This window comes from Centrocercus urophasianus, unplaced genomic scaffold, assembly GCF_019232065.1.
Source record: "Centrocercus urophasianus isolate 14NV4802_14NV808 unplaced genomic scaffold, USGS_Curo_1.0 seq_3, whole genome shotgun sequence".
NCBI lineage: Eukaryota > Metazoa > Chordata > Aves > Galliformes > Phasianidae > Centrocercus > Centrocercus urophasianus.
Window position 1 is genome coordinate 2559160 of NW_024884866.1, and position 26441 is coordinate 2585600.

At 39.5% G+C, this 26441-nt stretch overlaps 1 protein-coding gene across 4 annotated transcripts in view; it reads left to right on the plus strand.

The window, feature by feature from the left end:
- NR3C2 (nuclear receptor subfamily 3 group C member 2) overlaps positions 1-26441 on the plus strand; it is a 199957-nt gene that overhangs the window by 85093 nt on the left and 88423 nt on the right. For all 4 annotated transcript variants that reach the window (XM_042828344.1, XM_042828345.1, XM_042828346.1 and 1 more), the window contains one exon: positions 26208-26347. In XM_042828344.1, the coding sequence (XP_042684278.1) occupies positions 26208-26347 (140 nt within the window). The remainder of the gene's footprint in view (positions 1-26207; positions 26348-26441) is intronic.

Consider the following 26441-nt stretch of genomic DNA (forward strand, 5'->3'; position numbering starts at 1 on the left):
TGCTTCAGACTTCTTTTCCTGGATTGTTGCGATGACCTAGCATAGATAGAGGAAAAAATGATGGATTCTTTTCATACGTTTTACTTCTATTTGCTGTAGCAATAAATTCTGTGGTTTTGGCTGAGTGCAGGAACATGCAGAATTGTACTTCTGGGTAGATTATCAACTTATTTTTTCCAGTAGCAACTTGAATTATAAAGAGGAAACTTCTAAAGATATTTGAGGAGTAAGGTTGAATGTGTAGTATATGAGTCCTATTTTTCTGCAGTGCATTTGAAGGGCTATACAGAGAGAGAATGTAGAAAACCTTTGGCAGAATTTTCAGAGCAGAGCACTTGTGCTGAATAAAAACTAAGCAGTCAAGGAGGAAAAAAAAAAAAAAAAAAAAGGAGATCAAGAGAAGAAAAAAAAATTACCTTCCAAATAGAGTCTGGAAAGCTAATGAGCGTATGACATCATTTAACTAGTTATAAAAAGATTACAGCTCCTCTGATCCAAGAAACAGACCCTCAAGATTTCTGCCGTGCCATAGATGAACGAGGTCCAGCTTTGTGCTGCTGGAGGCTGGCCTTTCTAGTTCTAGGCAGAGTGCTTAGGCTCTTGTGTGACCTGGCAGAGTTGGGTCTTATAGTGGCTGGGTTGGGCATGAAGCAGCATGGTGCCCCCTGTCGTTTGGAGCCGCAACATTTCCCAGGTGGTCCGCCAGCAGCCTGAACAAGCCATAAAGTGCTTCTGCACATGGGCTGCCACCAGCTGTCATCAGCCACTGGCAGTTAGTGAGATGACGGCTTCCTTTGAGGGCAACTGGAAGAAACCTGACTGCGGGATTGGCATCGTCACCTTCTTGCACTTTATCTGGGGCTGTGTGTGCTGCTCACGCCAACCTAGGGAGGCTAAAACCTCCCACGGGGTGACTTCTATCCTAGCAGGATTTCATGTAGAGATCAGAGTACTGGTTTCCATGGTTGTTGGCTCTTCATGGTGGTACACTGCTGCTTGTATTCCCTTCCTGCTTCCCAAAAGCAGCTTTCTTGTGAGAGCCTCCATGTTTCATCCTGAGAGCTGGTAGAGCCATGGAAACATCACTTCAATTTTTCAGTCTTAATAATTATATTTCAAGCTAAGGATGTATTTTTAGGAGGAAAAAAACTTATGTAACTCTTGATTTATGGCACTGGCTTAAAGAGCTAGCAAACCTGGGATTTTCCTCTCCTGTAGCTTCACTCCAAGCATTTCCCTTTATGGCAGCAGGGAGGCCAGCATATGACTCTGTTCTTGAGAGCAATTCAGACCTTTTATAAATCTGCTGAATGTTTTCTGCTCTACCGCGTTTAGATTGTGTAGTACAGAACAGCAGAAGTGAACTGTGGAGTGGAGACGTACTTGATGTTAAGTGAGAATCGTGAAAGATGGGGAAAAACATGTCAGTCCTCTGTCTAGGGGGTGGAGGTGGTTTCAAGACAAGTGGGTAGGTTTGTTCTGAATTAAAGACTTTAGAAATTAGTTACATTGGAACAGGGCACTTGTCTGCAGTGCACGTGTGCATATGGAGATCATTAGTAGTGACTCTGCAGAGGAATCCTAAAGCTGGAAAACGTGGTGGAGCCAAGACCAAGAGAAGTGAACTATGATAATGCAGAATCAAAACTACAGGTTGAAGAGTATGTGTCTGTGACTTGTTGGGAGTTATTTACGTAATAAAAACAAATTGAGAAAAGCAGCAGAGCAGCTAACATGCATTTTGCTCACATCATCTGAGATTTGCTTTTATTTTTGTCCAGCAACTACAAACGAAAGAGAAAACTTTCAGTGTTCAGATAAGGGACGTGATGGGGGGGAGACTACAAAAGACAAATAAGTACTGGGTATGATTCAGAAAAGGCACGCAATCAAACTGAACAGATTGCTCAGGAAAAGATCTATTCTGTTGCTGAAATCCAAGAAAATGGGGGAAAAACAGGAAATAGTGAAATCTGTTATCAACCATCTGCTAAGCCTAGGAACTTGAGAATCATTCCCATGACAAAAATACTAGATTGTGAACTTAATTTTATATTTCATAATACTTAAGGTACAGATCCAGAGGTCCAGTGGAGAATCTTGTAAGTATTTAAAAGATTTTTAAAATTCTATATGTATAAAGTCTTGGCATTAATGCATAAGAGTCTTTTTTACAAGATCTGTATTGATGGATTTAACAGATAGAAGAGGCCGCCTTGTCCTTACAAAGCACTAAGTGTGCTTTTGAACTTTCAAGAGGATAGGGGAAATGAACAAGCTGAATTTTCTTTGGAAGGCAGTAGCAGTCTTTCTCCTCCCACTTCCATCGTCCTTCTGTATTTCTTTGTAGGGAATGTTGCCTCATTTGTGGAAATGAACAACCACCTTGTAAGCATGCTTGTTTGAGGGCAGATCGTATGGATGCAGAGTTTGTGCGCTGTGATGTTCATGGGCCTAGCTCTGCCTCCATGGTAGGCAGCATATTTATTTTGGCCTGCTCTGTTTTTGCCCCTCCTTTAACATATGAGTAAGAACTAAAGAAACTGCAGCCCAGGATAATTTCAACCACGTGGGGTGTTGCGAGTAAGCTGTAAATCCTTTTAAACTCCACGTAGTTTGAGAAAGCTTTGGCAAAAGTGTGGGTTTTTATGAAAAAAAAATAATCTGATATATAGCTTGCAATAGGTTAAATTCAGTTCTACATACTGACACTACTTTTTCAACTCAAATCAGTGTTTTTCTATCCAAACTAAGTGGCTCTGTTCAGGTTCCTGAAGTGAGGAAGGCATGGTCCCCTCCATAATTGCAAATGTCTCAGTTGTAGAATAGACTTGAATTTGCTATTCCTCTTTTGCTGCTACAGTTGGACTCGATGATCTTTTAAGTCCCCTCCAACTGTAATGGTTCTATTCCAATATTTTGCTCCTCCTGCGCAGGAGGCAGAGTTGTAGTAAAGAAAGATGCGCACAGTTACAAAACATATACAGTCACAAATGCTTCTGGGATCTCTTAAAAGGGTGGTAGAAATAAATTCCATTTCACAGAACGGTGTTGACATGCATGTAGCTTGTTGAACCTTAGCAAAAGGAGCAAGGTCTGTTTTTAAATGACTCACTGTAGAAAGAAGTTTGAAGCACTAAAGCACAAGAAGACATGCGCGCTGTCCTGGAGGCCACCTCTGTGTCGAATTCCGTATTCGGGTCTAGGTAACCCTGTACTTTTTCCCAAATTGCTGCAGCCCTTCTGTCTCTGGCCTTTGCCTCAGTTGGCATATTCTCACCTTGTCCTTGCAGCACTACTTTTGAGTAGTACTCCTTGCATCCTGATCCCTTTGTGTTTGGGTTGGGACCTGCCCTTCCTTTCTATTACTTGCAGCAGCGACACATGTTCTCGGTCTATAATCAGGTGCAAAAGTTCACAACAGAAGAATGAGCAACTGTACAGAGGGAGGAAGGGAGAAGTATGAACTTTGTTCAACTCCCATCTACAGTTTGAACAGTGTAGATAAAATGTGAAGAAGAATGCTGCTGTGAATACCACAAACCTGTAGTGAGGGCACACAAACAGTAGTGCTAGGGAGTTGGTTAGATGGATTTTCCCCAGGCTGAAGAAGCACCACCTTTGGCTCGAAGGCCAGTGGTATTCTGCAGTTGCAGCAGTATCCATCCTGAACACGTACCAGATGTTAGTTTTCCTGGAGGTTGTTTCTTTCCCTTTGCAACCTTTTCAGTTGACTGTGGTGTATCGTACAATGGCCGCAGGAGGGCAGTCAGCTGCACGGGGCAACTACTTATTCTGCAGGGGTGACTAATGCAATCTGTGTTGTTCCAAAATAGCATTACCTAATTCACAGGCAGTAGGGCTTCCTTGGTGAGTTGTTGGTGGCATCTGAGCACCAATTGCCTTTGCCTTTCAATGATAGCAGCCTTTATGTTCAGTGACTATTTATTTGGTGATGCATCTCTGTGTGGATACATGCATAGGTATAAAAACATACAACTGCTTACATGCAGTTCATGTCCAAACTTTGTCGTGCTGCAAGTGCTTGCGTTGCCACTGTCCTCTAATGCAAGCTGCCATGCCCTTGAGGGGTATGGAATAGATAGCATAAAACATCCCCTGGCCTTTATTCATTCACTGCCTAGATGTACCGTTATTACCACTCTTTATACTTAAGTTCTTATCACAGCTTAACTATTCTCTAGCTTCAAGTTGCATTGAATTTTGTGCTTTGGAGAAACTTGTATCCTGAAGCTGATTCAGGCTTGATTTGTTTGGTTTTGTTTTTTTTTCATTTTCATTCTCCAAGTCTAGAACAGAAAAAAAGATCGCATGGAAGAGGGAAACTGAAATTTCAAAACAAACCAAAGCAAGAAAAAACCCTAACCACATCATATTAATCTTTTCTTGTCTTCCCTTTATCTTGACAGCTTTGCGTAGTTCAGTAACATTTAATGTTTTGAAGCCTAATTTGTTGGGTTCTTTTTTATTGCAAAAACATTGTTTTGTGTGGACACCCTGCAGTTGAGATTGTGCAAAGGGGTGAAGAAGCAGCCCTGTATTTGGTGGAGATGGCTTTCCTAGATAGCCAGAAGGTGTAGGGGAAGCTCTATGCTTGGGTCACACAGAAAACTTCTGTCTGTAGTTCACGTACCTCCTAACTGCTTGACTGAACACCTGCTGAGGCTCGTTCTCTGGCTTTGCAGCTAAATGTTCTGTGAGTTGCCTTATATTATAGGATTCTTTGTAACTCAGGTCAGTAGCTGGTCTGGCTTACTAGAGGAATTTGAAGTGAATTTCCAGCCCGTGTTAAAATCAGTAGAAACTTTATAATTGATCTCAATGAGACTCAGATCTTACTTAAGACTATCAGAGCAAGATCTTAATGCTCACTGCTTGCCAAATTCAATGAAACTGATTTTTCCTATTCCTGTTGTACTTTTTCTTGTATCAAAAGTTTTTTGTATAAATTGTTAGCTTTTCATCATCTGCTCGCTTTCCTCTTGTCGTAATCAGGCTTTGGGCTTGTTTGTGCCAATGGTTCCACAAATGTGAGATCTTCAGTGTTTTATGCTGTATGAAATATTCAGCTTAGTTGTAACCAAACTTTTATTGAATTATCTTTTATGAATTATTACAAGTTGCAAATGTTAGTGGGTACATATCAGATTGCCTTATCTGTTATCTCCTTTAGCTTCTGCTTAGAAATAAGAGTCCTTGTAAATAATTTCTAGTATGGTTATAGAATAAATGACTTGGGATTCTCTTTCTCTCCTTAATGACTTTTCTGACCAATGACTTCTCACATCTCAAAGGCAAGAATGATGCCTGTTTTGACACAGAAGAGCGTATTTCCTTCAGAATTCACAAGTAATTAATGAGGTAGAACTGTTCTCCAACCTGCAATTGCTTTGGTTTTTCTGGTTTTACTTTCTGTATGTCCAGGAACTTGTCAGGGAGGGGCCAAATGAGGTGGCTTTCTTTCAGCACCTGGGCTGTATGTGTTCTTTGTTTCAGGTTTTTCAAGAAATACGTTGGCTGGGGCAGAATAATAGGTGGTAGGGAGTAAGTGTATGCTTTCTGTCTTTTTTTCTACTTTTTTTGAATGCGTTGGTCCTGAGAGTTGAGGGCTGACCCAGTGGGATCTCCTCTTGAATAGGAAATCTTCTTTGACTCCTGCAACATTCTTCCTTGTTGATTCTTTTCTTAATGCCATCATCTTTGAAACAGCCAATGCGAGACCCTATTGATTTTTTACCAAATATTATTTTTTTAATTCTTCTTGTTTCAATATCTGTTGAAGTACTCCACCTCCCTGTCATGTGTCTTGGGAGGATTAATTCTTCTGGGCCTAGTTGTTTCCATGCAAATAGATGTCTCCTGTCATGAAGCAACTTTTTGGTGCTATCTCTGTGTTGGATGTCACGGCATTCCAGCTCAAGACGGAGGCTTAAGAAATAGAGGAAGGAAACAGACATATATTTTATAGCCAATTAATGTGATGATTTTTTTTTATATTATTCTGAAAGAGAATAATTAAATTTATAAATAGAGTAGAATTATGCTCTAGTTGATTGCATCTGCTATCTGTCTCCAAGGAAATGAGTACTAGAAAGGAAATATTGCTGTGTCCCAACTGTCTCCATAAGTCCTTTTTTTTAATATATTTTTCTAACTCAAAACCTAGAAATAAAACAGTGCTGTACAGTTATATATCTTTTCTGTACATATGTATTGTGTTAATAATGATAATGGTATTTATTTCAATCATGCATTTTTAAGTCTGAGCATGATTCTTGAGCTTATGACCAGAGTACCCAGGGTAGCCCAGTCACTAGAACCATTTCACAACCCATGTGGCTGATAATACAAAGCCATCCTGGTGCCTCCTTCCAGCCCGGGCTCCTGTACTTCTGGGACAGCGTTATTAATTGCTGTATTTCACAGCAGGCTTGAGATTACTTCAATTTGTGATGAGAGATTACATTAAAACTTACCTTGCCTTCCTCATTACATATGAAAGGCACTTGGAAAATTTGTCTAACAATTCTCCAGAATGTTCAGTCTTTGCTGCAATGTGTGGTAATTATTCTAAGTGCTCTATAGCCAATAAGCTGTATTTTAGTATGATGAAAACAAGGTTGTCGTGGTGACATCAGAACTCATTTATCTAGCTTTCTGAATCTGACTACTGTTTTTGGTATGCGAGTGTGCAAAATTCTGACCTTGATTTGTGTCAAAAAACTGAGCTGTCATCCTTCATTCCCAAATAAAACAATGGCTGATTATCCAAGCTGCTCTTTTGAGGCATGTATACGTCAGCACATTTGCTTTTAACATTTAAAGATGTGAATGGAGAAGAACTGACACTGTTGAATATTGTGTATCCACAGAAATACTGCTGCCTGATTTCATGACAAACAGTGCCCACCGTGGTGAGCAGATGAGTCTTTGGGGTACTCTGTTAGGAATTTAAAAAGATACGTATTTAGAAAAAGGAAAAAATAGTAGAGGGCAGGAGTTCATTCTCACTTTTCAGAAAACTGGTGTCCTAACTTTTCTGTGCCTATCTTTTATCTTTAACTTTTTGTTAGTCTGCCCCGAGAATCTTTTTTTTTTTTTTTTTAATTGAAAACAAAAGTATTGGCATAATTGACTGAAACCAATTTGAGTTCCATCAGTGTAGCACTTTGCAAGTACAGGACACTTTTGCCAGCTCTAGCTGTGAAGAGTTCTTTTTACTTAAGTATCAAGTTATTAACAGTAGCTCAACAGGTGCTAGTTCTGAATTATGGATGATTACACAGTCACTTTAGTTAGAATAAAGGTCCAGGATAAAATGCTTCATGTTATATTTTGGGTACCACATATACCCAAGACTTTTTTTTTTTTTTTTTTTTTTTTTCTCCACTTAGGTGCAAGCATTGTGTGTATGATTTCTGACTGATGGGAAGAATTGGTGCCAGGTTACCTGTTGAACATATTACAGTAGGAAGAATTCTAGATTAAATCTGTGGAATTCTTCAGAAAAGAATGTGTGAGAATGTAGGATATTCAGACTTCTAGATGACACACTATAGCAAAGCATTTTTTTTAATCCATTGAATCAATTAAAGCAGTAGTTTTAATTTCACCATATCTGACATGATCACGTTGCCATTGCTAATGGAGGGGAAGAAAACTTGAAGGTGAGTCTCCACTACAAATACATTTATTTTTGGAATAGACTAATGTGCCAATTCTGGTCTTAAAGGAAAAATAGTTTGCATACCTGACATCTGAGCCGTTTGAATCCGAAGGATGTGTTTAGCATGCAGAAAAGTGGGAGAAAAACCTCTGAATCTTAAGATAAAAGCTTGAGGAAATAAGGAAGGGAATACAAACTAAGGCAGTCACAAGGGAAAACTTCTTGAAGTAAAAGCTTGGAAGTAAAAACTGTGTGCAATTCTTCTACTCTCTTTAAAATCGTGAAGTAGAAAACTTGCATTATGGTACAGCATTGCAGAAGGGACAGCTCAATATAAAGTAATTAATGAATGTTGACTGAAAAGTACAGAGAGAAGACGCTTAAAAGACTTGGTGTATTCATTCTTAGCTACGAAGACAGGGAGAAGGAAAGAAAGCAAAAGATAATATGCAGTCTGAATTCTGCTCAAATGGTCTAAAAATTAATTATAAAACTAGTAAAAGTACAGTAAAGAGAATGGCTTTTTTATGTCTTCCAATTTGTACGCAGATTTACAATAAAATTTGCAAGCAGCAATTGAACTGCTTCTCAACTTTTGTGTGGGACATTTGGTCCCTTTCTCAGCTGAGCGGAGACGTTCAGGTTTTAGCACTTGCAGAAACACTGTGTGTGTCAGGGTAGCACCGTTGCTGATCTGTACACAGGGGTCTCAGTAGGGCACCAGTGGTCTCTCCCACTTCCTGTAGACTATGAAGCCAACAGCCCCATCTGTGCACTTCCAACATGCATTTGGAATTGCACCAAATAAATTTAGTCCAAACTCAATAGGAGTTTTGCCATAAACTGTTATGAACTTTTACAGATTCAGTATTTAGCATCCTTGCAGATCTGTGAATCTCACTGTTAAGGAGGAAAAAAAAAAAAAAAGGAAAAGACCGTACAAATTTTGTGAAATTCTCATTGTATAAAGGATAAATGAGTATAAGCATATGTTACCTTTCCATGAACAGACTTGCATATGCGCAAAACTTTCATTAGAAGTTGCCTTGGAAGCATGTAGAGCTTCCAGTATAGCACTCAGACCGCTAAATTAGACTTTCTCTTTTTCCCTTTCCCCTCCATGTTTTTGTGAAGTGACAAGCTGGGAGTAAATATGTTCCTGTCTTCCCCGTTCTACTGTTCCCCTTTCTCAAGAGTTTGGAGGGAGTCATTGTTAAACACTGATACTCATTCTGCCTTTGTGGCAGATTGAAGGCAATTGCCTTCATCTGAAAGGCAAAAAGTTAGAAGGGGAGAAGTTATTGGAAAATAAACGGAGAGAATAACAATATAAATAAACCATCTGGTAACATGTTAGGGAGTTTATGGCACATCTTAGCACTAGTTTTGTTGTATTGAGAAAACCGTAAGAGAGTGAATTTTCTTTTGGTAGAAGTCTCTATTTCATTGTTCCTGTATTTCGTAGGCACTCCTCCTGAATTAGTGTGGTATGTGATGGGAGATGGAGGAGGCTTTTCCTTCTTTACACAGCTCAGCTGTCCTCTCATCAGTTACCTTCCCTTCGCAGGTTGGCAGCAGCCTTCCATGAAACCCCAGAGCAGCTCAGAGCTGTGTTTCTGCGTCTCATCAGAGATAGATTTGAAGCAGGTGACATTGGCCCCAACAGGATAGGAATGAGCAACAAGCATCAGCTACAAATGTTATACATTTGTTCTTATACTGGGCAGAATCTTTGTGATTGTTGCATATTGATTCAGTTTTAGGTGGCGTTCTATGTGAGGGCATTGAGAAAATGAGGCAGGTAAAGAGAGAAAGAAGGGCTGCAGGACTGCTTGTGGAAGACAGGAGAAGAATTGGATCTTTAGAGTCATATTCAAAGAGGTGGACATGTGAGTGGGAAAATGTAAAGGTCAAGTGTGACTGATAAACACGAATATCTGACTATTAGTGATTTTATAATAAGGTTTTGTGCTTATAAGGTTCTTGGTTAATCAATCCTCATGTAGATCATAATTAATCACGTGCTCTGTTGTAAGGAAACGTTGTTCTGATGAACACCCAGCAGGGGAGAATGCTGCGGAGTGAAGTGAGGGCTTGAGACAGGTAAGCATGCCAGACGGTGTTTCAGATGGGCTCCGTTGCGCTGTCTTCCAGGAACAAGTGTGTGGGATGCAGTAGTATTTTAAGCAACAGGCTCATTTGGACTAACAGAACTGTATGCATCTGAAACAAGAATTTATAAGGTGAGGTTCAGTGACCATTTGACAGGTAGTGCTTTGTTGTTTCTCATCAATCTGATAATTTTGTTATGAAATGCTTTTATGCTTTGTCCGAAACGTTACTGAGCACAGCATCAGATGGTTTCTTAGGTGCTTCTCACAAAGAACTTGTGCAAAACTGCTTCAAGGAAAAGTGATTGTTTAACTCACAGATGGAAATTTACTGAAATATTTGAGGGCTGCAAGTAATAGAAAATTAGTCTCTGTAATTTTTATACCACCAGTAAATAGCCAAGAACATCAGAGCACTGACTCGCTAATAAAGATGGTTCAGAATAGGCTTGCAACCTGCCCTCATCACCCCCCCTCCCCCCCTTGCTTAGCAATCCGCTTGGTGTAATCAGTGAAAAAATCATTTTGTCTTAAATAATGTGATTTTTCCTTCATTCAGGAAAAGGGGGAAAAAGGAGGAGGGGAGGTGAAATTCAAATTTGAAGTTCCAAGTTATTCCCCACAGTATTCTGGACGTAAAGGAGAGTTTTGGCAGATGTTCTGGCCCCTTGATGTGCAGTATCCAGTCGTGTTTTTCTCCCAGCCTTCAGATTGCACCCTGTTACTGTAGGAAAATCAAGTGGAAAGGATATGCACGTGTTGGGTGCTTAATCACAGCAATAAGAGATTGAAAAGATCTACAGGACTGTTCTAGCTTCATTTCTGTCAATAAGGCTTTGTTTCCTATAATACAGTCTTAAATACTTTCTTCGTTAAAAATTTAGAATGCTCAACTCCAGAGTGAAACGCTTCTGTTCATTTTCTGCTTAAAAAATAATGTCTGTCTACTGAAATTGCACTGTTAAATTTAAAAATACTGTAACGGGCTGGTTTCTAATGAGCAGTTTTTTTCTGATAGCAGTGTACTTTTCCTGTAGCAGTGGAACAATTCATAAATAGTTAACGAGAAGGGTAACCATACTTGTGCACTTGAGTAACAGTCTTCATGGAGAGCTTCTCAATCGTGCCCACAGGTGCATGGCAGCTTTATTAGGAACAACATGTCAGATTTTGAAGAGGGATGGGAGTTAACTACAGGCTTTCCAATCTTACTCTGATTAAGTATAAATCTAAGGCTTATTTGCTTAAAACAGAAGTATCCAAAGTAATCCAGATTTCTGTAGGACGTGATAACGATTGAAATAAACGTTGTGTTAAATTACTGTGTTGAAGCCTTTGATTTGTATGTTTCTTTTGCCTTGTTTGTATTTCAGCTGTTCAGTTTATAGTTTATCCTGGTCATCTCTTCCGCAGCATTGGAACCGAAATACGTTTATTGTGTTCTGTCAATTATGTGGTAGTGAATTGAATTACTCTGTTTTTAATTAAGACTCTTAAGGTTTAGTAAAGAAATAATGTGAAGTACAATAGCCTGATCCTTAATATTTTCTTGATCACAAGTCAAGCCTTCTATATAATTTATTCAAGTAGCGTAATGTCCTTACATTTGAGGTTAATATTTTGCAGGCCTTGCAGAGATTTTTATGCATAAGGGAAAGATGAAACTTCAAAAATATTATTTCAGCATTTTCGTAATTTTGAATTGTGACCTCATGCTCTAAGAATAACTATGGCACATCACCATCAGCAGTTTATCAATATTCATTCATAAACTTCTTAGGCTTTTTTTCATATCATGATTTATTTTTTTTCACGCAACTTAAAGGTAGCTAGTGAATGCCTTAAGAAGGAACAGCCTGTCCAGAGAGGTTGTGGATGCCCCATCCCTGGAGGTGTTCAAGGCCTGATTGGATGGAGCCCTGGGCAGCCTGGTCTAGTATTCAAAGGGAAGGTTGGTGACCCTGAATGTGGCAGGGGAGTTGGAGATTCATGATCCTTGAGGTCCCTTCCAACCTGGGCCATTCTGTGGTTCTGTGAAAAGCTGAGCCTTAGCCAGTGGCATTATTTATTTGGGGAGATACTAACTAGTATCTACAGTATTTGTGATAGCCCTTTTTATAAGATACTTTTCCTGCATTTTTATTTAGCTGTTACACCCCCTGCTGCCACTTGGGACCGGTGGTTCTGGGAATTGTCCCAGTGGCTACGTGCAGCCCTTTGGGCTGATGTTTGTGGCTGCGTGGTAGGAGCTCGTCAGTTGTGCTTTGGCTGTGGCCACAATGAGCGTGCTGTGACTGCAAGACCAGTTCAGGCAGAAATGTGGGGAATGTGCCATCGGTTTAAACTGTCACTGATGGCAGAAAAGGCACAAGAACTTACTCAGGCTTCTGTGACAGCTTAGTACCAGTCTGTTGCTTTAAATTCTATGGTGGTGTTGCAGGGATCCACAGTCAAGATGGTGAAACATTGAGAGCCAACCACATGGAAATCCTAAATCATTAGCTTACACATCTCTCCAGTTCATTAAAATGCCCATCTGGCATCTCTGCCCAAGCATTAAATGAAGTTCCACAGCTGCCTGTACAAGAGCATCTGGCATGAAAACTTGTGTCTGTGCTGTAACTACCACAGAGAGGGGCAGTAGGCACTTGTGGTGCTTGTGCTGGCAGAGAATACTACCTGACCTTACAAAGGCACAGTTGCTTAAGGACATCAAGAAATTGAAGGATTCGCACTTTCAACTCTACAGGAAGGTTGCAGCTCACACTTTGGAAGTCATCTGTTGCTTTTTGTAGGGGAAAAGGAATTCTTCTATCTTTGTACACGGGGCCAGAAGACCCAGTGGGTTGTTTTGTTTGAGGAACAGTTAATGCAATCTTATGGCAAAGGAAATCTGAAGAAAGGCCTGTGTATCATTTTTGTTAAGTAAACCAAAGCATGTAGTACCATAATATTAAGGGTTTCTTTAAGCTTAAAAAAAAAAAAATTGAGCTGTTTGGGTAGACTCAGGAATTGGCATCTCTGGCAGGTGTTTTCAGTTGAGGGAGAACATCAGAGCTTTTGGTGGTCAGAAGGCCACAGTGCAGGGCTTCGTCTCCGCTTTGATCAGCCTTGGTATCATGTAGCCAGAGTTGCTTCATGGCATGTCTAGAGTCTGTGACAGGGGAAACTGCCTGTGATGTTGTGAGATTGGTGAAACTTTCATATTTCAGCAGTTTTTGCATGAAATCCAAGGTCCGATAACCTGCAACTTGCTCTCGCCCAGGGCCTGTGTGTTGATACCCCATTGCCTGAGAGCCAAGAGGGGATCCACTGCCCTCATCGTTCTGCTATGCGGCTTGACCTGAGCACTTATGTAAGGAAAACTGAGGCTCTACTTCAGCCTCTTTGAGGAAAACGTGAATGTGAGCAGCACGAGCTTGCTGTTTGTAGATCGTTTCTGCTGAAGTTGTCTAAATGCTGTGCTTGACAAGTCAGTCATGAAAAGGGATAACAAAAGGCAAAGCAGCGTTTCTGAGATTAAAGCAGTTTGTGGAATGAAAAAAAAAAATGCTGAACTTCAAACAAATGCTTGGTGTGCATTTACTTCTGTTAACATTCTTCTGTGTGACTATGAAATTTGGGTGACAGCTTTGTTTCTTCCAAACATTACTCAGTTCTTCTTCGGCAGCCTTAGAGTGTTCTCTTGCTAGTATAAAAGGCCTGGAAAAGGTTTTAGGTTTATGGCATTCTTACAGGTGAAAAAAATGCTCAGGTTAGAAATGTAGTTTCTGTAGGTGCAGAAGCACTGATGCAGATTTTCACAGGGTGGACAATGTGATGCCTAATGCCACTTTGCATGGATTCATTTCCTGATGCAAGCTCAGGAGACGCTGCAAATGTGTCCTTAGTGACCATCCACATGTGGAGTCTAAAACCACACAGAGCTGTAGGAGGATATGCCGTTCACTGTGGTGAAGTTTTGCAGATTCAATAGTCAGACTTCTATAGGTATACGCAAAACCAAAATGAATTACCCAGGGAAAACAACCAAATAAAAAATAAGTGAAATCAGATGGGCTATCTGTAACTGTTAATGTGCTGCAAAAATGGGATTAACATCTTGCCAACTGAAGTCATAAAATGCTAACTCTTCCTACACTGAATAATATGACTTAATTTGTCATTGAAATGGGAACTCCTCTTGCCAGAGGTATGCAAAAGACTTTCTAAGATGTGCAGAAGTAATTGATAGTGCCACTTCTAATGTACAATGTGACTGGCCTGCTCTCTTGTGGATGCCCATTTTAGAGGAAATAGCTAATTTGCTTCAGCTATTTTAATTCGAAATATATATTTGAAACTAAGCAGTATTTGGCTTTGTACCTCATCCATTTGGACCGCAGTCTTCTGCTGGCTTTGAAGAGAGGAGCACCAGTGCCTGCATGGGCAGCTCTAAAGGATGAGAGGCTTGAGGGACTTCAGGCTTTGGGTCTCTGCCTGTATGGATGTGTGGAGTGCAGATGCTACGGGGCTGTGTACTTTAATGGCAGAGATAACACTTTTTGAATAAACAAGTATGTGTGAGGGACCAAAGCTTAAAAGGGATTATAGCTTTTTTGGCACTTTTTTCTTGCAAGAGTTGTTGGTCACAATAGTGGGTCCAGCAGAACCTGAGGCAGAGGTTAGCTTCCTAAGGAAATCCAGTTTTATGTAACTGGGCAGTCTACACATTCACCACCTAAAAAGCTTGGACTGCCATCCAAGTTAATCCAAATTTGACAGTGGATAGCTACTACCTGTTCCAAGTTTGGGTGGTTGTCTTTTATATCTTCCATTGCATTAAGTGTCCAGTTAGAGTCCTTTCTAAAAAAATAAAAAGAAAAATGTACTACGTGCATTTTTCTCTTACTAAGCATTATAGATACTATGTGTGAAGAAGGAAGTTTTAGGAAACTGTTTCGCTGCTCACTGATTTCACAAATAACAGCTAATCTTTTGTTAAAAACACATAGTATAACCTTTTTTGTACACTTCGTAGCTTAGCGCTGGCTGTCTTTTGTGTCTGGTAATTGGGAATATGGAAAGCAGATATGTAAGCAAGGAAGCATTTTAAGTCTTGTAACGCTTTGCGAGCACTGCAGAGCTGTGGGCTCTTGCACCAGGAACTGCGTGGATGGGAAGGGGGTGCAGAGGGGTTGCAGTAAGGGATTTTGGGCTCCTTCAGCAACGTTACGAAGTTCTCCTGTATTGCGATTGCTGCTGTGTTTGAAACTGTGAAGCTCTTTGTTGACTCGTCTTCTTTCTTTCCTATGTGCTTATTCTGCACATTGTACACCTGTTCATAGCAGAAATTATTTCAGTGGCTGCAGGGGAAGGAGGAAAAGAAAAAAGTATGATTGTTTGAGAACAGGCAAAAAATGCTTGATGAAGCAAAGAATGTGTGTTGTCAGGTTCTTTCTGTTTGGTTTTAATTGCACTCTGCGTGGAACCTGTTGTCTGTGTGATGCTGTAGTTTAGCAATGAATTTAATACTGCAGTCCTTGCTTAAGAAAATGGAAAGCCTGTGTCACAGGTAGGCTCTGTCAGTAGGATCTGAGGGGAGATGGCTTAGCGAGTAACACTGCTCCATCTGCTATACACCTTGATTACTATGTAAATTCTGTAAATTCATGCATAAACACATGATTACGTGCACTCAACTGTCAGTTTGCCTCTGCAGTAATGTGCCTCTGTACGTAAACAGTTAAACATAGTTTCCCTTGAGAAGGGAGGACTGGTGGTATTTTTAATTACTGTAGAAGCTATAATTCCCACTGAAGTTAAATGTAAACTGCCTTCTAAAATCAAGACCTACTACGTACTAGTAGAGAGCTTTGGCAATATACAGCAGAGGATTTAAGAAACAAACTGCGGTTGTGTTTGTTGCAGAGCATAACTTCCTTAGTCTCTGTTTTGTTTAACACTCCCATTTTCTTTTAATCTTTGCTGTATGAGTTTCAGCTTTTCAGCCAGAGAGGTAGGTGGGTACAGTGTTGCGTATCATTAGTATGGGAGCAGTGGAATGAATTTCAGTTGAATAAAAATGAATTCTTTGACTTGCAATTGGGAACATTTCTAGTTTGCCTTGACAATCCTGTCAAGACAAATTTGAACTTTGTCAGCGTTTGCGATTGCTTGTGGGAGAATTACCAAGAGTCTTTGCTTTAGGTATCAGTCAGTGATTGCAACCCTCATCTGCTATTTGACCAAAATTTTCCATGGCACTCAGCAGGCTATTACTTGTCACTTTGACATATAATGGAGGGATATTTTAATTGATTTAAAAGTAAAAACTACAGTTATTTAATACAGTCTAACTGTATTACATGTCAGCAGTTACACTTGCTGTGAAAATGGGGAATTGAAAGCACTTCTACTGGGGAATATTTTAAAACTACGCTTGGAATTGATTATTTTTTTTTCTGCTGCCTCTACTATCAATAGAATTCTTACTCGGTTTAGTGGGAGCAGAGATTTCCTGTTGTGTAATTATTGAGGATATTAAAAGGATTCTTGAAAGTTAGCTGTGTACTTAGGAACTGTAACCTGTATCTTCCAATATCGAGTAGTACTTCTGCTCAAAAGTCAGAGCCCTGATGTCATTTCTTGACCTGAGCCATTCCTGTGTCTAAAAAAGGTACAAGTCCATGTGAATCCGAGGTATGTAAAGTTAAAAACTGAATCACTTTAAGGCTGTACAGCACGAGCACAGTTTGTGCATTTGCAGGCAGGTTACATGCATGCTGGAGTATGATGTCAGGTGCTTTAGCTTACTGTCCTCCTGGATGCCTTTCCAGCTCGTGATGGTGATAAGTTTAAAACATCTTTTTCTGTACATCAATTTCAAAACAAGCTCTTCTGCAACTGAGCACAGTGAAGAGTGGATGGTCGTAGAAAGATGAGTGGCTCACAGCTTCTCTTTCTCTTGAAGTTGTTCGACTTACCTTTGGAGTTGGGAAGAACAAAGGAAAGAAGCTGACAGGTGTGAGTCCCCTACATGCCTGCCTTGTACTGCCTATGATGCAGGCATGTTCTTCTCCCCATCATGATTGTACTTCGCTCCAAATTCCTCGCACTGTGAACAGGTAGCGAAAGCCTGCAGAAGTGTCAAGGGGGGCATAGTAAAGGAGGCAGAAGACGAAATCACCCTGGCTTTTCCACCTTTACATAGCAAGAGAAGATGCTTCATTGGGGTTATGGGACTAGGAAGGTAGAAACTACCCCTACAGCTGTGTCGTTTCTTAACTGCAAGCCATTGTATTTCTTTTATCAAATAAGAATTATATGCATTCAAGCGTTGAACAGCTTGAATTTCTTAAAATAGAAAAATAATTTGATAAAATGAAGCCTTCATTATTTCAAACAGTGTTTTTAGATACGGCAGAATCTATTTCAAAATAATATGACTTAAAGCACCTGTTAATCAGAGACAGTGGTAAAGTTGGAGTTCTGCTTTATACTCTAGTGCCTGAAGCAGGTGCCATGCTGGCTGCTTCCAGTAAAACATAAAGCATCGAGCTGAACCTTATTGAGAATTATTACCTTTCAATTAGTAAGATCGTCTTCAGAGGGCTTTATCTTTTCCCAGCCTTCCTTTGGCAAATCCACATAGGGCACCTGAAGGCCGGTCGTCTCAGGAAGTCCTCTGGTACGGTTTTGGGCTTCAGTCCTTTTACTTGGTTCTGTGTGTTAATTCATAATAAACATTGCTGTGAGCTGTCTGGTGCCTTTCATTTCCCCCAGGTCATGTTATAAAATTTAGATTACTGTGCAGGATTTCTTACCTTTGTTTTCTGTTCCTGTGTGGAATTACACTATAACACACACAGGCACTGAATGCCAATACGCCTTTGACATACGTACTAATTTTGTCTTGTTGGATGTGGGGGCAAAAGGGAGTTGAAAGGGCAAAATCCTCCCACCCCCCGTTAACGTCTTTCAGCTCGTGTAATAATTATACATGTTGCCTTTAGAAGTCTGCGGAATTGCTCTTATGAGTAAAGGTCTGCCATACTGGGGCTTTTATTTGACAAGTTGGAAAATAGCCTTTGTTCCCATGGTAACCCTTTTTGTGCTTTGGTGCATTTTTTCCCTATGGCTTCATGGTTGCTCTGGAGGTTTTTCTCTTGTGGTATTTTAATCCCTATTAGTCTGGGATGGCAGTTCAGTTTACTTTTTGCTATTCTGAAGTATTTTAATTTTTCTTTTTTATTTCGATATAAAACTCTTATAAACTTTATTTTTATTGTCTGGCCAGGGCATTAATGCTGTGGTGGCTCTCTCGGTAAATGTAGCTTGCACTTAGAAGGTAAAGCACATAGTTTCTAATAGGAAAGTTGGTCTGATAGGACCAAGCTGTTTTTGTTTTAGACTAATTTTTCTGATAAAATTTTTTAGGACTTGTGTTCTTTTAGTACTTATGATGCCAAGCCCTTGGCAGGCACATCAGTCAGATTTCTGGCTTGGCGACAGAATGACATTTCTTTAGGTTGAAAATGGTCAGTACTGTGCTCTTTGATGCCATTTCAGATTGCTTTAATAAGGATTTCATTTAATAAGGTTTCCAGGCCAAGGACAGCGTTTGTGGGAATTGCTTGGTTAGACAGTGAAGGAAGAATGTGCGAAAAAAGAAGTGAGCTTCAGTTTGTAAATGGAAGACTTCACAAAGAGGGAGATGTTCTTGTTACTGGTAGCATCTCCCTGCATTTGGCTCGTAGGAGTACTCTGCATTCTTTGTCTTAGAGTCCTCAGCAGCAGAGCTTAACTGTCATGTCTTACCTGTAATGTCTTACAGCAATGTTCTTCCAGTGGTGTGACCAAGAGCAGGAGGAACTCCCTCAAATCATTGCATTTTGTGCAGTTCACAAACTGTTGAGCCAAGAAGGCAGCAGTGCCTCACCAAGTAAACACTACTGTGCTCTCCAACAGGAGTGATCAGGATGCATAATGAACTCGAACATTTTTTTTCAGTGGTGCTAGGAAAAACGGGCTTCTCGAAGCTGCCCTTTTCTCTTCAGTCACAACAGGTGAGCTGAGAGTTAAATATCCCCTACATGCTCCCTCCTCCACCCTTCTCCCCCTAGATTTGCAATAATTAACTAGATTATGTTCCAGATAAAGTATTTCTGCCTTATCTTTCCATACAGCACATTGCAGTTTATTATCAACAGAAAAATAACCAACATTGCATGCATTTAAACTGCACTAATTCTGTAAGTGGGCCTAATATGATAAGTTAAAGCAAATGTGTTGCTAAGCTTACTGTAGTAGTAAACTTCCTACATAAATCAACCATTCATTTTCAACTGATAACTATGCTCATATAATGAAAAAAACTGCAGAACTAGTGAATCTAAATTCTCTTTGGGACATAAGATTTTGTTACATTGCGGCAGTAGTTGTGGAGATGTGCCTTTCAGAAGGCTACATGCAGGACATGATGCTTCTCTGGGTCAGTGGGCTGGAAGCCCATTTATTCCCCTAGGAGATGAGGGCTACCAGTTTCAGGCCATCATAACACACCTTTATTTATGCTTAAGTTTTTTTTTTATTTTTCTGTAGACAATGGATAACTTTAAGGTAAAAATGTGACAGCAGATTGTAGCCACTACCAAAAGATTCTGGTGGAGAAGGTCAAGGAAAAGTCAAGGCTTACAGCTGGATTCAGAAAAGTGCTGGGTTCTGCTATCAACTTCCACTGAGGGAATGGAAGTTGAAGGAGCTTAGTACACTTGCTTCATTCTGTAAAATCAACACATGCCTCAAGGTTAAAACAAATACAGGAACCTATTCACTGGTGGCTACTGCATAGAGAGCCCATCAGCTTCTATCTTCAGAATAAATACTGCAATTTAAATGTTTCTTTTTAAATAGTAACTAACTTTTCTTAGACTTGGGGAGCTTGAGGGTGGAGCCTTTTCTTCTGTCACTGTACATCAGAACTCACTTCTTAGTGTAATTAATATCCAGGTATGAAAGTGCTGTGTATGACCCTTAATCATTGCTAAATAAAGTAACTTGATGTGAAAGCTGGAGCTGCTGAGGAAAGAAACCACATGATCTCCTACATCTTTCTTAACAGTATGTGCTTTCCTCTTTGTTTTCCTCTACGCGTTTCATCACAGTAAGTGAATGGGGAATAAAATTATAAATACTGGCTTAATTTTTTTTAGATCTATACTTCGGTGTTCGTGCTGCAGCATTTGAATTTCAAGCAGTTGAAAATTGAAATAGCGGAGAGAAAGGAGATTGAAAATAACTATTAAATTAGATGTAGCGTAACAACTACTGCATTTATCTGCTGAAGGTATTTTTAAAAATGTTTCTTAAAAAGACATCTTCCGGTCTGTAAGTGACAAAATGAATTTATTTTGGTAAGATACTGATTACTTTTTTTTTTAATTTATTGCTAACAGCAAACAGCTGCCCAGGGAGGTGGTGGAGTCTCCTTCTCTGGAGATGTTCAAGACCTGCCTGGATGCCTACCTGTGCGACCTGGTGTAGGGAACCTGCTTTGGCAGGGGGGTTGGACTCAGTGATCTCTGGAAGTCCCTTCCAAGCCCTACAGTTCTGTGATTCTTTGAAGGATAGCATGAGTTCTTTATCATTAACTAAACCAAAACAAATGTGAATAAATGATAATCCATACAAGAGCTCAAGATTCTGAATTCTGGGATTCAAAGTTCAACAGATTTATGGGACTAGAATGTACTAGATTACAGGTTGGTTTTTTTTTTGGGTTTTTTTTTTTTTTCATTAATTGCATTTCCTGAATACTTCACTGGAGTGGAGAAATATTTTTGTTACGTTCTGTTATTCTAGTAAAGAGAAAACATTTAAAGAAAAGTCTTTCCCTAGTTGCTCACATTAATTATGGACTGGTAGAGTACTTCATATGGCAGAAAAAGCATAGACTGGCTCAGATACTGACTTGGTGCCTCTGTCATCCCTAAAACACACTGAAGTACAGTTACCTTTCCTGAAATTTCTAGATCTCTGGCTCTCAAAGGATATTTGTTTTTGTTTTAAAAGCTAAGGCTTTAAGCTTAATTTTAAGCCTTTAGGTGTTGGGGTTGGTAGAGGTCATAGTGCAGGTCCGAGTGTTTTAGTCGAGGAAACAAAACCGCTTCAGCGATGTCTGTCTTCATCTTTGCAGGAGTGGGATAAAGCCCCAGGAAACTCACTCAGTAGAATGTGCTGCTAGGTTATTTGGCAAGTCGTGTGCCCCTGTGCCATGCGTTAGAGGGTAAATGTTGCTCTGAGTTTTGTTTCTGAGGCTTTTTTTTTGTTTCAGCATTGCTTGTTTAACTCTGCATTCAGGAGTCTCATGTGACTGCCTTCCCCTCCTGAAATCCAATCACTTCATCTCTCTACCTTTTCATATCTCTATGCCTTCTTGGTCTGCTGACAAGAAGATTGGTTTATGTAGACTGACATTTAAGAAATACCATTTTCCAGTCTGCTAATCTGCTTTATGCGTGTAGTTGGAGCAGAGAACCAGAGTACATTCCTGCAGTGAAACTTTTTAAGAAAGTCAGGCTGCACAAGGCAGAACTTACATGAGTAAGACCTCAGCATTGACAATAAAACTAGTGGTGTGGAGCGAGATCAGGGAAATGGTGCCTGCCACTGCTGGAGGTCATGACAGTTTGTGCATCTTGTGGCAGCTCCTGGTTATTCTTCCTCCCACATTTTTACCAAACCAAATAAACCCTGTTGCCAATCTCAACTTTTTGACTTTGTTTTTTCATAGCATATTTATTGAGGAAACCAGATTCCTTCTGATCATTTTACTATGGGGAAACTTCTGCATGAAAAAGTCAATTATGTGGAATTTAAAGAGGACTCATCCAGCTCTCATATTAATGAAAGTATTTAGAATGAACAACTTTAGGATTCCTACTGTGCCTTGTGCTTCCTTGAAGTGTGTTGTTTTATTATCAGAAAGGTGCTTCTGTATGACATCTGGTTTGAGAAGCATAATAACCTATGTAATCAGCTTTTAAAATGCTGGATTATCTGTGGGTTTATTGACTCTTCTTTACAAAATCTGTTATTTCTAATTAATTCTCTGTATAACTATTACTAAAACCAACTTGTGGAAGCACAAATGAATTTGATGGCAATGGCTGGTCAAGGTCAGTATTTAACTGCCAACATTTGCACTATTGAGGTTAATAAATCAGGCTTATTCCTTGTCACGCACCCTACAATGTGACAAATGTGAGTGGAGCCATCTAAGCGACCATGTTACGAATCATTTAGAAGATACATTTGACATTGTTAAATTGCTCCATGCTGTCCCTGGCTGTGATGTTGCTGTGATAAAATACGTATGCTGTGTTAGATCATTTCTCTTTGCATCCTGTAGTATGGATGTTTTCCTGTTTATTTATTTTTCTTTACGTTGGAAATGTGACAGAGGCATGAAAATGATAACCCTTAGTAACCACTGGCTTATAAAAGCAACAAAGAGTAGCCAATCTCTGTGGCATCTCATGCTGTCTTTCTTGTACTTTCAGTTAGAAGGTTGTATTAAAAGCGAATTGCTGTCCACAAAAAAATTCCAGATCAGCAGTAACCACTGTAATACACTGTCTGTGTATAACAGAGCAGTACTTGTTGCTCTAGTTTGGACTTGTGCAAATGTGTAAAAGCAGTGTTTTCACTTGTGCTAAGCATTTTAAGACTCTGTCCTGCTGCTGTGGCCTACGGATATTGTTAGGCTTAGGGTGTCTTTGAAATAGATGTTTGGCACTGGGCAATTGGCTGTCTAGGGAGTGAGATTTTATGAGGTCCACTGAATTTATAGCATCTTTTCTTACTGGGACCAACTGTTGTAATGCTTAAACAACAGAATAATATACTACCAGAGTGATCATATTGTTGTAACTAAGCTTTTCATATGGTGCTGCGAATCAGACTGAGCGCACTAAAAAAAATTAGAACTGAATTAATTTGTGTATTTGTTATAATCAAAATGTAGATTTTACTGTTATTCCCAGTAACAGTATTTTTCCCAAATACCAATTCAGGTTAGGATTATTTAATAAAAATTTATGGGATGTTTCAGTGGCAAAAATAATGAATAGGGAAATGTTCATCTGAGAACAGCACACATGAAAGAAGCATTTTCGAAGAGGGGGGGTATTTTTACTGTGGTGTTTCCTCCTGTACGTATAGGTTATGTAGTTATACTAATGAAGTAAGTAGTTGGTTTACTGCAAGTAGTGAAGAGATCAAGTGTGTTTGTGTCATACAAGCTGGATATCTGGCCTTGAATTGAGGACAGAGAAGAAGTTTGTTCATCAGACTGGCCTTGATGCAAATCTTACCATGGTCAAGTTTCTAAGAAAGGAATAATGGTGTGAATGTAAATAAGATTTATGAAGAAAAGATGTAACCATCCATTCATCGCTTGTTGAGAGCAGAATAGCTTCAATGGAGGGAATGGCTTAATTTGAAGCTTAGCAATATGATTTGAGCATATTTTTGGAACTTGGCATTTTATTATTTGCAGGTGTGGACGAGAACCACTATAACTCCTGTATGAAGTAATGTAACAGCATTTTAAATTAGAAAGTACTTAGGTTTAGTGTAGGTGAAAGAGAACATAGGTAATCTTAAAACCAAACAAGCAAAACATTAAAAGGCAATCACAGCTTAAACTGACACATATTGGAGGAGATATAAGTACCAACAGCTAATATCAGCGTTTCTTTGGAGTAGAGTATTTGAGAATTGTATCCTGTTGGATACTGCTATTAAAAATGAAAATATCTCATTTGTGTTTTAACCTGTTCCACTTTTAATCTGATTAAAAGGATATATGGGAATTAATTAAATTTTATTCCGGAATGTTACGCTTCCACCTGTGCTGCTGTGGCTGAAAAGCTAAATGCATGCTTTGCATTCAAGCTCTACTTTTGCCATTTAGCTTTGTTCAAGCCCTTTATCTCGATAAGCACTGTATAAAATATGCTAAAGATAATGGTTTAGGTGGGCATTTAATAATAGTTATGGATCAAACAGTGTCTCTATGTCGTTACTGGCTTTTTTTTAACCCACTAATTCATGTAAGTGGAATTTTAAGGGGTAGTTAATACCTAAAAAAGGCTCTCCTACCTTCTGCAAATGCTGCATGACAATTTATTTTCAACTAAAAAGAGCATATCTCTGTGTATATACACAGCCGTGTCTGTATGTACACACTGCTGTGAGATCCTCTATTTCAGCACAGTAAGAGTTCTCTACCAGAATTACCTTTTTAGATATTAAAAAAGTGCGCTGACCTTTTTCGGGGTAGAAAGGCTGCAGTAGTTGTACAGTAGGAGAATTTCTGTGTCTTATGAAGAAATGGGGACATGCAGCACCGAAATTACAAATGCCCTGAGACATTTTTGGTGGTGTGTCAGAACTGAAATGTTTCCTTTTTCAGACAAAATACTGCAGTTTGCAGTGAGAAAGCAAAACATGAATTTTCAACTCGGTAGTTTTTCAGGTTGCTGACATTTTCTCTAGAAAGCAGACACCTTCTGAAGAAATTTGTTTAATGAGAAGCTTGACTTTATTTTTTAATTTTTTTTCACATGGTATGCAATGTGCTGCAGGGAAAAAAGGGGTTTTTACCCTACTTGCATTCATTTCCTGAACATATCGAAATGCAGAGCTGAAATGCAGTGCTGAACAGCAGCATAGTCTTGGTAAATCCCAAAGTAGCTGCCTTACAGCTCTGCTCACCCAGTGTGCATAACCGTGCCAGTGACTTGAGCAAATCAAACTTTCTTACTGTAGGTCTGGAGAGGCTTTCTTTTGTCTCACTGGCAGATGAGCTAATGCCATCACCCAGCAATTATCAAGTGGTGTTACGTTATGTAATGAAAGTATAAATAGCACAGGGAATAAAACTATTAAATCGAACAGACTAGCAAGTAGACAAGAACAGGAATATTATCAGGAACATTTTTGGTTAACTTCTGAATGTGGCCATTTAAAAAGATGTTTACTTTGAATTTTACAGCGAACCTGCAGGCGAGGGGACTCGTGGTCCTTGATCTGGAGTGACATTCCTGCCGTGCCCCTGGATAAATCATTTGGCCTCTGTGTATCTCTTTAAAGGAAGATACAGAATGAAAAAGGCAAAGAGTGCATCCCTGGAATTTCTTAATCAGCTGCTTATCTTGCATTTGAATTAAGCCTACCTGTGAACTTTGTTGCCCAATACCTGGCTGACAAATAGCTTCTGATTTGCAGTTTGAACTATCAGATTGTTTCACCACCAGTGTAAAATTTTCCAGAGTTGTTTTTGTAGTTGCTTGACAGGATTGAGGGAGATAAGGTGTGAAGATATGCAAGAGGTCATGTTTACCTGGAGAAGGGAGACAGTATCAAGGGGAAGATCCTCTCCAGTCCTTTGCAGGTGTGGGTGGGATCCAAAGCTCTCTTCTCCTTTGGTATCTGACGCATTTCACTGAATGTGCCAATTAAAGGGAGGCATTTCCAGTTCCTTCCCCGGGGAAGAAGGGAGGGAGGAGACTCGCTGCGTTATGAAATGGGGTTGGTTTTTGAAGAGCACTGTCTTTTAAGGCTGTCAATAGAAAATACTAATTAAAGAGATCTCCTGAAAGTCACAGTTCAAAGAAAAACAACCCAAAACAACAACAACTACAAAACAGCAACATAAAATACCCCATGTTTTACGTTGAGGTTGAGTTTGCAAGATGCATCAGTCTGCAGAACTTCAGAATGGAACGTTTTCTCAAATATTAGGGCTGTTCTCCTGGCACTTAGTGTAATAAAGAAGAATATTCTACACTTGCTGTATGCAAAAAGGCTTCCAATTCACTATTCTTGGAAGCAAGCTGTTCAATTACAGAAATATAACTTATAAACTCAAAGGCCATTGTAGTGATAGGCAGGCCCATGAATAAGGGAAGAGAAGTTACCACTGTGCTGTACGGTTTTGTGAAATGGTCTTAGCAGCTTTATTACAGATATAGTTTGCCTGTAAGGGCTTGAGACAAAAATAAAAAATGAAAAAAAATCAGAAAAACCCAGAAAATTTATAGTTTTCTGGACACTGCCAGAGTGGTTTGTTTGTTTATTTTCAATTTTAGTCATCTGCTACCAATAAATTCCACTGCCCCTGTGGTAATTTCTCGCATTAACATTGATGTATTATGAGTGTTTTAAAGAAGACAATAAAATATTTCTTCTAGTAATTAAAGCAACGCATATGTTGAACAAGGCACTGCCAGAAAGAGTTGTGGTTTCCTAATTGTTAGGTGCCTTGAGCAATATACCTGTTATAAATTCTTAATTGAACTTTGTGTTGCGGCCAGTGTGATTTGAAATATTCATAACTTTCCTTTTACTTTGTTCTTCTCTAGCTCTTCATTGAGAAGTGTATCATCTGGTTCTTCGAGGCCTTCCAAAGTGTGTTTGGTATGTGGAGATGAGGCATCTGGATGTCATTACGGGGTTGTTACATGCGGCAGCTGTAAAGTTTTCTTCAAGAGAGCAGTAGAAGGTAAGAATACAATACAAAACAAAACAAAAAAATCAGCAAAAAAGACAAGGTGGAATTTGTGCATTTTTTTTAAATGCAGTAATAGGTACATGCA